Consider the following 14,952-nt stretch of genomic DNA (forward strand, 5'->3'; position numbering starts at 1 on the left):
CATACAGTAAGTATTCAGCCCCCAAGGCCAGTACGTGGTAGAAGTGTCAGTATTACTGCTGACCATATTTTTGGATTTGTCTCTACTGGATCTTCAGAGTTGGAAGAATTCTTTCCTTTTTGGTACAGTTGTTCCAGTTCTGACCAGTTTGGAACAATTCACTATAAACATTGTTGGATTCAAGTCTGTGAATTCGGGCTTGAGACAGGACCACTCAGGATCATTCACTCTCTTCTTGTCAGGCAACATCATTTTGGCTTTGGCCTGCTGAAGTCTGAATTGTTTAGAAAAGTTTTGATTATGTGGCTCAAGCTGGTTTCCTCTAGTACTTATCACTTTTTCTTTAGTCACGACAAGCTTTCCAGTCCCAGCTGGTGAGAAGCTTCCTTATAACATAACACTGCCACTGTCATGACTGACAGAAGGGATGGTGCTGACAAGGTGATATGCTTTGTTTTGATTGTATGAGAAGTAAAGGTTTGCATTTAGACCGAAATGTTCAATTTTTGTCTTGTCTGACTATAAAGCCTTCTGCAACGTATCTGTGATATGTCATCATAGATTTACGATTAGCTTTTCAGTTAATGCTTCTTTCTTGCCACTCATCCATAAAGGCCAGCTTTGTGTAAGGACTGGTATATTGTCAATGTATGATTCCCATTTAAAACATAGAATGTTGCAACCTTTCAAAGTCGCTGCTGGCTCTTCAGTGGAGTAACCAGTGGAATAGTTTTCTGGTTGCCCAGCTTCTCAGTTTTGGAAGCGTGGCCTGAACTAGATTGTGTCTAGGTGATAAGATGCAACATTCCTCTTCTTTATAATGGATTTTACCAAACTCAAACTTCTCCTTTTCTGTGCCTCTCTTACTCTTACTCGGAGGGAAAATATACAGTAGATCCATATTGTATTTGCATAAGGCTAATTTTATCAAGTTAAAAAAACATTGCATGCAGCCAGAGACCACTATTTTTGTGACCTTTCAAACTATTATTTTGCACCTGAACTGATGTTGCTATACCAAAAGCTGTTGGAACACTTTCAGCACCCAGCAGAAGTACACACTTCCTTCCAATGATTTTACTTTTTGATTTTTCGTTACAGTTTTTGCTGACATGTTTCACCAGTTTTTTTACACTTCAGCTCTCAGTTCAAGAATTTAAGTTTTAATTAAAAATCTTCACTTAAAAAATGAACAATGTTGCAAGTATTGTATTGTATTGAAAAACGTCTGATTTTGTTTAAAAATCTAATTCATATTCAAACAATCAGCTTTTTATATTTATCAGTTTGTTGTATATTGTGTGTATTGCAAATATAAAGTGAATTTTGAAAGTGTCATGCTTGCAAGGCACTGCATGTCATAAAGTAGTAATGGTCTGTAGGATATAACAATACGAACAATTTTTGTGTATAAATTATTCAAATTAAACCAGATGATTTGCAGCATTTACAGTATTTTAATTGCATACTATATTGGTTGGTGCAATAACTTTGATACAAGTTATATGTTTGTCCTTGTGTGAATTGAAACAGGACCTTAAATAAAATGTCCAGGGAAAACAGTTAAGGCTTCTCATCGCAATGCAGGTTATATCTTTCATTCTTGGGAGCATGTGTTCTTATTTGTTTCTTAGCTGACTGTAACTGTAATAATCACAACTAGCAGGGTGCTACCAGAATTCTACCAGCTGGCCAGTTGGCTTTAGGTTTTCAGCTTTATGAGGCTTAACTGTTTAACCCTTCATCAGACATTCACCCCCTCTGCTATCTTTGCAATATAAAAGAACATAACGGGTGTACTGTAAATGAGAGAAGACCATTTGGTTGTCAGTGGCTAAATGATCGAAGAATCTGATCCAGCTGTTGTTTGAAAGAAGCCAGGGTATCGGCTTTAACAGCATTGCTGCATACTGTAGCTTACTCCAGATTCCTGCAACCTATTATGTAAAGAAAGTGCCACCGTTTCTCAGTTTTAAATGTATTTTTCCATAGTTTCCACTTTTGCCCTCTGATTGATATTTCACCATTCATTCTGAAGAAGTAAAAAAGAATTGGAGGATGCATTAACAGTTGATGATCCAGAAATTTGGGCAGCATTTAATCCAAATGTTATGGCAGGTTTCATCAGTGTCTAGAACAACTTGTCCACCCAATGCCCATTTAATCTGTCTACTATCAGTTACGTTACCTATTACCACCTCAGATTTGCATAGACACCTCTCTAAAACGTGATCTTAATGGGCTTAAAGTCACACTGATGCAGTATTCAGTCAGACAAGTTAAGTGGCAGCAAGTGAGCCACATTCTTACTCCAAGAACTACAGTAATTGGCTTTACCTGAAAGGTCACTCCAAGCTTATAAAACAGAATAATTAACAGGGTCATATAGTCTGCTAGATAATTGGTATGGTGTTGACATGCTAGCATATTTAAAACTAATTGTGCTTTGTGATCACTGTAATTACCAGATTTGATTGAGCTGCAGTGCTTTCTGTAAAAGAAGTTTTAAGGATAATGCTGTTTCATCAAAGTTTTTTTTTCTCAAAACCTGCTGCTTTGTTTGAAGTGTTACACTTAATTCATTATTATTAAATCTTTGTTGAAAATACATGCTTAGTATATAAGCAATTTCCTTTAAATCGTGCACCCTGTGTTTGCACAGACAGTTTATCTTAAATGTAATGTAGGCTTGGTTGGTCAATGAACAAAAAGGCTCAGCTGCAGAGAATGCTTTGGGTGGCAAAACCTGAAATCCACAACACAACTGAAGACGTGCACATTATATTGGGGTTTATAGTCTAGATGAACAATAGCATGTAATGGTTTTGAGCTATTAATAAATTGTGAAAATTCCATTTTCTATTTCAAATAAATGCATGGAGCTACTTCTAGCCTTTTCTGGCTTGCCATTGTACTAGCTTGGCCGTCCTTCCCTGCATAAATGAGGATAGATGAAAGCTGTTGAGCCAGGCCAATGATAGGAGCTAATTTGATCTGATGTAATTGATGAACTCTAAATCGGTCCGCTTTCCCTCTCCCAGCAGGCATCCTGAATCTTAGAGTGTCAGCATCTTTTGATTTCCATTGTCACTTTGATACTGAACACCTTGATAATAATAATAATAATTGCTTACACTTATATAGCGCTTTTTCTGGACACTCCGCTCAAAGCGCTTTACAGGTAATGGGGACTCCCCTCCACCACCACCAATGTGCAGCATCCACCTGGATGATGCGACGGCAGCCATAGTGCGCCAGAACGCTCACCACACATCAGCTATCAGTGGGGAGGAGAGCAGAATAATGAAGCCAATTCACAGAGGGGGATTGTTAGGAGGCCATGATTGATAACAGCCGATGGGGAAATTTGGCCAGGATGCCGGGGTTACACCCCTACTCTTTTCGAGAAACACCCTGGGATTTTTGAGTTGTGAGTTGCAGGGTGATATGGCTGCTGGCAAATCATGTCTTGATGTGGCAAAAAGCTGGTATTAACCCTCCCCTGTATAAGCCACCTTAATCACATAATGGTTGATGCATTTAAAAGATGGTCTGAATAGGATTTTCCCATATCAACTGGGAAATAAAGCTGTTTATTTTAATAAAGACTGCACCTTTTGATGTTGCAGGATAAAAGTTACTGAGGTATCAGGTGTTGAAAAGCTTGATGTTAATTAGGCATCATTAGCACTTGTGAGGATAGAAATATGTGAAAATTGAAAATATAATAGTTTCAACCAGAAGGCATTGCTAGAATAGCAGTGTCTTCTTTATACAGTTCCTTTTTATATGCTTATTTGTACATTTCATGACCTGTTTGTATTAGGACAGTGTTGTACTGAAAAACGAGCGGGGATACTTTCTTTCCAAACAGGTCCTTGATTGGATGCTTTTCTCTGTGCCACATTAGTGTTCTTTGTAGCTGAAAATTCATTTCTGAGGTGCAGGATATAGCAGATATGTGCAACTCTTTCCTGTACCTGTGAAAGATTGGTTCTAATGGTAATTTGATGCTTGCTCCCTGCTTCCTTTCTACAGAGCTGCATCAAAAAATAATTTAGTAGGGTTAAGTTTTTGTCAACAATTTCAGCAAAATACAAAGTCCACAATTACATCTGCTAAAAGAAAATGTTTGAAAATCTAGCCTAGTGGAGTTTTTGTGTTGATGAAGAATGGTTTTAAAGGAAAGCAAAATGTGTGGCTTCTTCAAATTTACATAAATAAATTTCAGTACATTTGTAACAACTAATTTAATCATTTTAAAAAAGACATACACTGACTTTGATGTTTTGCACATATAGGAACAATGTTAAGACACAACCTTTAAATATCAATTTCCCCAATTAATAGTCATTTAAGAAAGTATTCACTTACACATGTAACACCTATTTTTTAAAAGTGCAGCTTTGGTTGTTGTGAGCATTTCTAATGACTGCAGTTGTGATTTAGTTAAAGCAATGGATATACATTAAGCATGGTTTTATTAATTATGACGGCTGCCATCATGGTTTTTGTTCTTTTTTTTTTTTCGTGAGTCTCGATTGTTTTCTGTCCAGTACAATACCTGAGCAATAGTAAACACTCAGTTGCATTCAGTCGCCATGCCTCCTTTTCTTAGAATATTTTTCAGCTTTCTTTTTGGCTGGTTAGTCAAGACGCTCATGGTTCAGGTGATCATCTCTCTCATCATTTACTGGTGATTTGTCTTTCATGTGGCCTTTTTTGAGAAGCGACTTATCAGTGTAAACTCTTGCTTTTCCCTGTTAGTCTAAGGGGCCTTCCCCAGCAAAAATTAGCAATCAGCCTCACTTGAAGTATAAGGGCATGTGAGAGGGTAGGGAGGGTAGGTGGGAAAGCCAATTCCTAAGATTTATTACTCTATTTACAATATATCTTGTATATCTGCTGTTAAAAACTGCTGGTAAGGGCTGGTGCATCTTCACTGTTTAACAATGAAACTGGATTGTAGTGGAAAGTTGTGGATGATATAGTGTCATTGACTTAATAACATTCCAGTCATCTACGATCTTGCTTTTTTGGTTACTTTCACTGGCCTAACCATGGTTTTGAAGCTGATGTCATTGGTTTCTTCAAGAAATAGCTCAATGAGATCCATTCATCAGTTACTTGCTTCCAAATGTAGCCAAGTCTAACAGGCACAATGGCTTAAACATTTTTGTGGAGAGTTTCAGCTGTCCTGCCATTTACTGTAGTTGTCCACTGATGAATGGTTTCATGTAAAATCTTTTCTAGTAATAAAATTGCTCATGTTCTTATATAAAGTTGTAGAAAGTAGTTGTTCTTGCATAAAAGGCAACTAATAGAAGTGCCATTTTTGTCAATTCTTTACGATTTATATAAAGAAAGCAGCTTTTCGATAATTAATTTAAAATGGAGAAATAAGAGAAAATAGGCAATGCATACTGCTAGTATATTATGGTGATATTAACCTTGCCTTTAGGAACCCCCAAGTTTCTGCTCAGTAGCAAGTTGGCCATTGTAAATGGATTATCAAATTAATAAAACTCTAAAAAGAAATTTAGTCATGGGCCAATTCCCCAACATTATAGTATTATACTTGATGTATTGTGTTGAAATTCATCTTGGGTATTAACAATGTGTTTCTTATTCCCTACGTTAAAAATTAAATTATTTTAAAATCCTTAATATAAAAACAATTACAATTCTATCACAGCAAACCAAGGCTTATCTGAACTGAACTGTTCAGCTTAATAGGATAGTAAATGCCCAATTCAAATGAAATTGCTCATCATAACATGAGCTGCATTAATTAAAGTACAATTAAAATGATTCTTTTGTTCGTCATAAGTGAAAAGAATTGCATGCAGATTGTCATTTTCAAGGCAAAGCGCTGTGATTGAACAAGTTGACCTACAGTATGAAGGACAAAATTGTATGTGTGGAAGTATAATGCAATATATATTCACACTCTGAAGAAAGGGTTGCTATAAATCTGGAGAACACGTTATACTTGGATTGTTATCAAGCAGCAGGGCGCAGTTGAACACCAGACATTAAATTGTACTTTTGTTTTTGTTACCCGCTGTATTCCTACAGGGTGATATTCGTAGACATAACCTGGGATGTTCATTTATGAAATGTTTCACTGATAAAGGACGATCCCTGCTGCTTGTTACCTTCATTAAATACAGCTCGTTATGTTCTTTTCCCCCCTTTCAAATTAGCCTTTTTAGACTCCTCATCAGTATTGAATCCAAACCACTGGAGACTCATCTCAGCATTTAAATAGGACCCCACTTGCTTTCGTTAGTAGAGGCAGTACTGTAGCTGTTTCAGTTCATTAAGGCCACAGAACCATTTTGTTTAAGTTTGACAGCTGCAAGTGTTTTTTACTAAACTGTTTTTTTTTTTCCCGAGGAGTAACAAGCTGGAAAAAATGCCTGTATGAAATGCATAGTCAGAAAGATTTTTATTATATATATTCTGTATTATATTGAACTTGGATTTGCATAAAAGCTATGGGTGCAAAACATTTGGATTTTCTGTTCTTTTCTCTGAATATTTGTTACTTGTGGCCTGCAGAGTTAAAAAACAAGTTTTCGTTGACACCACATCCATATTGAATTAGCTCCACCTAGAGAAATAATAAAAACTTTATCCTCTCTTTTGTAAAACAATTAAAGCTAAGTGTGTCCATTTAGGAAGATTATAAATTGAACTGGAATCTACACTAGCCTTGGCATAGCATATTAAGATATTGATTTACCCCTGGCAGTGTAAACTAAATATGCAATCTAATTAAAAAAAGGCGAAAAATGCAATTGGACACAATTCATCAGCTGCTCACAACTTGTCACATTACAATTGCTGCAGGAGATCTTTTATACTGTATGTATCAAGATGGAACAAAATCATCTATTTACTTTTGGTTTTTACAAAAAAAAATGTTGTCTTATGCATCTTAAGTCATATTTTTTCTTTTGATTAGGATTACCTAATATAGTATTATCTAGGATATACTTTCATTGACTTTCATCGGATAATGATTGCATTTACAGTATCATTTTTGGAACTGTGGAGAGTGGCATCATCCAGATTTATATTGTTAATGTAGACACCTTTGAAGGCTTTCATTGTGATATTTTTATTATTATTATTCTCCTGATATGCAGCAATTTATTAAATGTGTCATTCATTTCTCCTTCAGTTAAATCTACACCCTCGTACTGTTATTTCCCTGGAAAGCTGCAAATGAAGGAAGTGATTGTAGTGGAACCAGGCAGAGACGATTGACTGTGTTAAAATGTCGCGAATGTTTTTATTTTATTTTGAATCTCCTGTTCTGTTTTTTCTAGTTCAGATTTTTTTGTCTGCCATTACCCTGCTAAGATCTAGAACTTCACACTGGCCAAAGGTTTAAAGGAGTGAAGGATTCAAAAATGTCATGCACAGAGAATGTGGAATGTTTTAACAACAGGATTTATTTAAAGCAAGAACATCTGAAAACACAGCACAATTAAGTAGAAATGATACATGAAAATAGATGTATTGATAGTTAAATATTAATGCCCCCTCTCTAAAGTTGATACTGGAGTGTATAAGAAATGTTGTGCTGTACAGTATGTCATGTTTCTTCTAAATCATTGATGTTTTAATTAAGCTATTAGATTTCTTTTAATATGTCAATCCTAAATCCCATTTTTTGGGAACAGAAATGAAGGAATACACATTCAAGTCTTTTCATGTGGCTGAATGTTGAGAGTTAGATTCTCCAATTTTTGTATCTTAATCTCTCATTATTAAAAAAATTAATGATCTCCCTGTCTGCATTCACACCGTTTCAACTCAGCATGCAATTTGCTTTGGCCATCAATATTAAGCCCCGCATGGCTCATAAAGCAGTAATCCTGTTTGGCTCAGAGGATTTCCTCAGCCAAAGAGAGGAGCCAGGCTACAAGCCTGCTGTACCTAAGGGGGAGTCTTTCAAAGCTCTCTGGAAAGCTTTAAACATGCATTTGTCAGAAACATACTTTACTGTTTCAAGATTAGCTGCTAGCACATTAAGGGGAGAAATTAGCCGGATTAGATCCTGCTAAAACATTTAGGCAGTACATTGCACAGTATGGAGCATAATCAAATCTCCAGCTTAATATTGATTCCAGACACACACACTCAAAAATTCTTCTTCAGTAAATTAATTCTTTAGTGGGGAGAAACAAGAGCAAACTGAGTTTTGTATTCACAAGGGCTTTTAAACATAAATAACAGGCAGGCATGTGAGTCAGTGTGGGATTCCTGTTGTAATAGTCTGCTTTTATGATTCTGAAGTTTGGAAGAAACTTTTTCCCTGACCAGAAAGCAGCAGCTCTTGGTTTAATTTTGAGAATATGGGAGACGAGAGGCAATCTGTTTTAGGTACTCTCCCTAATATCAAAAGGAGAAATCTTTTTATGGAAATCTTTTAAGGAGAAATCTACATATGCAAGTCTTGAGTAAGGTTAGGTAAATAACACAAAAGGCTACACACGTTTGCCTCCTTTTCATTGTGAGTGTCCACACTACTGTCAAGTACTGAGGTGAGCAAAAACACTGCTTTAGCGATTGTAGATGACTTCAACATACAATATGAACAACAAACACTACACAACAAACAATTATAAAATCATTCCAGCATTGGCCTTGCTGGACACACCATTTACTGTATCAGTTAATTGTCTTATTTCTTGGTTATGATAAAATAGAGAGAAATGGCTATATTAAAAAATCTGATCAATAAGATACAAGTAAAGATTGTCTCCTCTCACTTTTAACCTGCATTCTGTTGCAAAGCTTGGTTTAAGTTTCATCAGTTGAATAATTCACAATTTAAAACCCCCCACAAATGTATCATCTGGTATCCACCAGAAGATACTGGAATGTAGACATTTCGACTTGAATACAGATCTCATGGATGGCATATACAGTAGCTTAGTGCAAAAATACTGGAAGTCTTTATTTTTTCTGGAATCAGAAAGTTCAAGTTTCTCTCCATACTATTTTCAAGCACTTGAAAAACCAGAGGAGTTTGTACTGCTGGCCTTTCCTAATGTTGTATACAAAAAATCTAATCTTTTGTATTTCTTATATCCTACCTTCTGTTTTAGACATACAGTACTTGTGGAATTATTTTGCCAATTAAGACATCTACTTTGAATAGATTATTAAAGCATTCCCTAAACCTGATCATTTTATGCTTTCAGCAGCACTGTAGCTCTAGCTACATATAGCCTGTGACACAACCCTGTCATAGTACTGTATACCATACATGTGCTATTTTTTGTGCTTCAGGGTTATCCAACTTTAGCACCACTATTCTCATTTGAAGCCATGTGTGGCAAAGTGTTAATGTAACAGAGAATGGAATTTCAAGGCATATTCTTGATCACCCAACACCATCTATTAAGAATGTATGCTTCTAATTTCAGCACCCTCTTATATCCCTTTTATAGCTGGCTTTAGACAGACCTGAAATAAAATACAAGTGACAGATTGCCAGCTCTTTCTTCTGTTTTGCTTGCAATAGTTAAAAATAAAATTTAAATAACTAATGTCAGCTGTACAGCTTTTCTAGCTAGTGTTTCTGAGAGGGTCCTGATTAGAGCCCTTGGAGTTAAGGCCTGTCACTTGATTTAAAAAAAAACGTTTTGCTTGATTTGTTTGCTAGATACCCCTCTCTGTGCTGAAAGAGAGGCTATTGTCTTCTTTCGTGCCACAAAAGCCCTATAAACCCTGGATAAGTGTGATGAAACTTGCCATTTAATGGAAACAATTAGATTTTATTTCTCCATCTTGAAACAGTGTTGCTCACCTGTAGATGGAGGATTGTAAAAGTGACAGCAGTCTTCTAAAGAACCAGAGATAAGTTGCCTAATGTCAAGTGGATGATCCTATGGGGTGCGAATTGCCTGGTTTATGCAGCAGACAAATCGCAATAGTAAACTGCCATTGCACTGCCTATGCTGAAGTTGTTTACCGGAGTTAGAAATTAATTAACCATTTTATGATCTGCTTATACACAGTGGATCTATATCATGTTGTCCTTGTAGTACCTGGAGGTGGAATGGATGTCATAAAACACAGCAGCTAAAATAGGACTAAGCAGTGAAGCTTCTGTGGAAAATAGCAATAAGAAAAAATAATCTTGAATATTTTAATAATTGGCGCTCTCTGTCCTTACACCAATGCTCAGAGCATCAGTACATGTTTGTATAGTACCTTTCTGTTTATGCAGGGGCTTATAAAACTTATCAATAATAATTACATCAGCTTTTGTTAGAGTGAAAGGAAGGAAGCTAACGTGTTGGTGCTATAAAGTAAATACAATAAAAGCCTTTGCTTTTTATAATATTTCAGATTTTGACCAGAAATGCACATAGTGTATCAAAGAGTAGATGTTTTAGATCTGGAGTATAAAATGGAGGCTGTTTCACCTTAGGGAACCTTATTTAGTTACAACAATATTGAGAGAGAGAAAAAAGAAACCCTTGAGACGAGAAGGATTGAAGATATTTGTCTGGAATCTTTATTGGCTTAAAACATGCACATCAAAAACCATGCAAAAGGCTTTTTTCTACTATAAACCATGAACAAAATCAGTTGCTGTGCCTTAAATGTCCAGTGTCTTCTTTTCCCAGTCCTAAATAAGACTCAAGACTGCACAGAAATTAGAACTCATCTGTCCATGACTGTTTCTCTCTGCTCTAAAATTTAATACAGACAGGGGACTTCAGATTTTCACAGAGGATTTTCAGAGCATATGATAATAAGTAATCATGCTGAGTGACAGAGCTTTATGTGACAATGGCATTCTAGTCTATTTCCTCATTAATTAAGTTTTCCTTTTTTTTTTGCTTCCCCTTGAACAGCAACTCATGAGGGAGAGGCAGCAGATGGCCAGCCGTCCTTTTGCTTCTGTAGATGTGGCTCTGGAAGTAGGAGGTGAACAATCAGACCTTCTGCGAGGACCGTTAGAGGTGGGTACAGACACGCCAAAGACTGCATTGCCTCTATTTGCATATTTATATAAGAGACCCCATTTACATACTGTATGCTCTACAAAGCAGGCAAAGGGTTTTACCTGCAGCTGACAAGTTCTGGGTACATGTGTTATGCTGTTTGTTAGCTGTGGAGCTTAATTGTACTACAAGCGCTGCAGCAAGAGTCACTTGAGAATCCATTAGTTTAAACCAGAGGGGCACTCAGCTTGCCTTATGGCCCTTTAAAGCAAAGACACAGACAGCAGCCTTTTAAATACAGGTGTGACAAGAAAATAGCAGCTACTCATCTCTTTACCCTTCAGACTGCGTGACATATTCCTATCTCTCCTGTTAAATTACCCATCTGAATGTATTGTTTTTCTCTTGTTTTGCATATTAATTGTTGAATATTTTATAAAACCATTCTTTTAGAACTACAAGTGCTTGCTGCTTTTTTGCTCTCTTAACAAAGCTGCACCATGAGCAAAGGTCCTGTGCAAGTAAGAAATAGAGAAAACACACTCTTCACAATCAGCCTGCGGACATTGCAGGACATCTGACCACTGCATGAAAATATGAAGAGTACAGATGCAGCCATTCAAAGTGCGCGGTACAGACTGGAGGTAATTGGCTACGGCTTCGCGCATTGTGACGCACGATGACGCGCGGTTGGTCTGTCGTAGAAAGATTTACAGTAAACGTCTTTACTGTGCCCGTTGTAGTATTGAATATTCATATGGAATTTTACCACTAAAGGGAAATCTTAGTAGCTGAGCATAAAAAGAATAGGAGCATACTGTAACGTGTGTGAAGGCCATAAACATAACTTTGGATTTTGGAACATAAATATACAGTATATGGCTGGTCTTCATACTTTAAAGAAAAAATACACACCAGTATTCCATTTCTCCCTAAACATTTTAAGCATCGAAGTCTTTAACTAAAGAGATACCGGAGTCAACAAGCATACTTTTAGAATTTGATTAAAAGGGAATATAATATGGAATCGCGTATCTAAAGAAATTAATAACGATATAATTATATTCATGTACCGCAACACAAGAATAGTACACGCTGTACATTGTTGATAATGTTTCTGTAGTGCTTTTTCAGCACTCTGCATGTGACCTTGCCGGTGGCGCTGTGGGTTAGGTTCCTGACTCCCATGTCACACGGTCTGTGATCGAATCCCACTGGAACCATGACTTTTTATTTAACTAAACATTTCTTTGAAAAAGTGAAACGTTTCCCTTGGTCAGAGATTAAATAAAACCTCACTCGCACCAAACAAATTTATATTTCTAAATATCACAACATGATCGAATTTAAGTCATTTTAATAACGATGAATAGTCACCTATGCGTTACAAAATAAACATTTATATTGATTTGAATCGCGTTTTGATTTAAATCGTAAACGCGTGTTTAAATATATGTGTTTAAAGGCGATATATAAAAGCGCTGATTCTTATGGAATGTGTTCCGCCAGGGATTCAAAAAAATTATTTTTTTTAATCGCGTATCTAAGGAAAATAGCAGTATAACTTTGTTTATGCACGAACAGTGGCATGTTACATTATTAATTTGGGTGTCTCCTCTTGCCAGAAAGCTCTAAATTGCATTTTGAGTGCAATTTTTGACTTTTTCTAAAGTGCAACCCATAAATAAAGCTGATACAGTTTAGACTTATTTTAAACTGTATTACAGCAGCACAATGGACAATGCAACGTAAATTGCAAAAATGCACTTGAAATCTGTCCAAGCCCTACTTTGTCAGGCATTTTCTTTTACTGCAACGGACATAAAAACTCCCTTGCTTTTAACAGAGCGTTTCATGATTTCTAACTACGAAAATTATTTAAACTGCGACACTTATCATTCATTCCATTCCATTCCATTATCAGTCTTCCATTTCTCCCTAAACATTTTAAGCATGAAAGTTTTATGAAACGGTACCCAAATATGTGATTGCTGTATAGAATGAATTTTAATTAAAAAAAAATATTTAACACGAAAATTAAGCTGGAAATCTCGCCCCCTTCTACTTTGAAAATACCTGTGAAACCGGTTTAATTCGTCACAGCCAGCACTCCCGCAGAGAGGGGGGTTGTACTCGTTAATGTCTTAGCCGGAACACATCATTATAACTCATTTTGTATTTCTATAAAAAAAAATCATTTGCCCAGCCACTATTGTTGTTATTGTTTTTATCCTGTAAAGCGCTTTGAGGAGCACAGCTTTCTCACCACTTAGATTACTTTTTGATACCATCCCTACACAAAGCAGAAACTTCTTGTATTTTCCGATGACATACAGTACAAGTGGAAAGATTACAGATTTTAATCATCTTTAATTTTGTTACGTTATACGTTTTAGGAACGTTTCATCTATACAAACACCACAAAACTATTCTCGATTGTATTTCTGAATGTTATGTTACACCTACAGTAGTTCACTGCTTTAAATACATCGAATTTAGAAAGTTAGGTGTAGCACTTTAGATCTTTTTTTCTGAACCAGGGAAAATCTGATCATGTTTCTCTATAACAATAATAAAAAACATTATTTTACATATCACCTTTAAAAGTGGCATCTCAAAGCAATAAAGAAGATGGAAAAACAGTTAAAAGGGACCAAAGTAAATACCAGACAAACGCAAACGCGTTTTTAATAAAACGTATAACGTAACAAAATTAAAGACGATTAAAATCTGTAATCTTTCCACTTGTACTGTATGTCATCGGAAAATACAAGAAGTTTCTGCTTTGTGTAAGGATGGTATCAAAAAGTAATCTAAGTGGTGAGAAAGCTGTGCTCAATGTATTTAAGGGACTTAAAAGTAAAAGGAGATGCTTCATATTGCTTGACTAATTTTAAAAACTAAGTTATAAATCCAGACGCTCCCTCGGTGCCGCGCCGGGTGTAAATATCTAAATATACATTCGTCCCGGGCAGAGGCCGAAGAGCGCCCGGCTGGGGTGCGCAGGGAAGAGCAGGACAGGAGTGAAAGTGGTCAGGGCGGGGTTTAGGAAGACGTACAGTCTGGGCAGGTATAGATTACACTTTTCTAAAACGTATTTGAAAAATAAAAACGATTACAATCTAATCCTTCCACGTTTGATCCCAAAATCCCAAGAAAGATAAATCTAAACGGGGAGAAAGCTATGCTGAAAGTTAATTAAGATACTTAGAAGACAAAAATACTGTATCAATTGATGTTGCATTACTCTGATTATGATTAAAAAAAACATATAATTAAACACGCGTTTGCGATTTAAATCAAAACACGATTTAAATCAATATAAATGTTTATATTGTAACGCATACTTTCTTGACTCTATTACAAATTTACAATTTGTTGATAATAGAAATGTTAGGTTCTCTAAAGCTTTGTGATAGTTGACCCACCCAGGCAGCAAAAGATCAGCTGCACTGGTAAGATGCGACACCGAAGATATGATTAATAACCTTTTAAATCTGAAGGGAGATCTGGAGGGATCCCCCCCCACACACACACACACAATAGAAGCAGGAAGCAGAAGCAGGGACCGTTGTCAGAAGGGAAGAAGGTGACTATTCATTGTTATCAAAAATGACTTAGATTCGATCATGTTGTGATATTTTGAAATATAAAAGTCAATTGATTGTCCATAATATTGCTATTCTATTTTTTGAAGAAATGTTTGTTAAAAGAAAAGTCACAGTGCCAGCTGGATTTGAACACACAACCCGTGAGTTGGTAATCAGGCACGTAGACCAGTGGGCTACAAGGGAAGTCGCATGAAGTGAGAGACGAAACAGCCCTACACAGCCCTGTCACAGTACACGAATAAAATCATATCGTTATTAATTTCTTTAGATACGCGATTCCATATTATATTAGCAGAAAAGCTTAAAACTACCACTTTTTCACACGCTATTTCACATGTTAGTTAAATACTTCGATGCTTAAAATA

The 14,952-nt window shown here is 36.2% G+C and overlaps 1 protein-coding gene across 1 annotated transcript in view; it reads left to right on the top strand.

Moving 5' to 3' along the window:
• The window catches only part of LOC148661720 (attractin-like protein 1), a 429,208-nt gene that overhangs the window by 340,951 nt on the left and 73,305 nt on the right, over positions 1-14,952 (top strand). The window contains exon 27 of the mRNA XM_088635864.1: positions 10,887-10,994. Coding sequence (XP_088491990.1) covers positions 10,887-10,994 — 108 coding nt within the window. The remainder of the gene's footprint in view (positions 1-10,886; positions 10,995-14,952) is intronic.

The sequence above is a fragment of the Lepisosteus platostomus genome, chromosome 6 (genome assembly GCF_059453375.1).
Source record: "Lepisosteus platostomus isolate fLepPlt1 chromosome 6, fLepPlt1.hap1, whole genome shotgun sequence".
Lineage (NCBI taxonomy): Eukaryota > Metazoa > Chordata > Actinopteri > Semionotiformes > Lepisosteidae > Lepisosteus > Lepisosteus platostomus.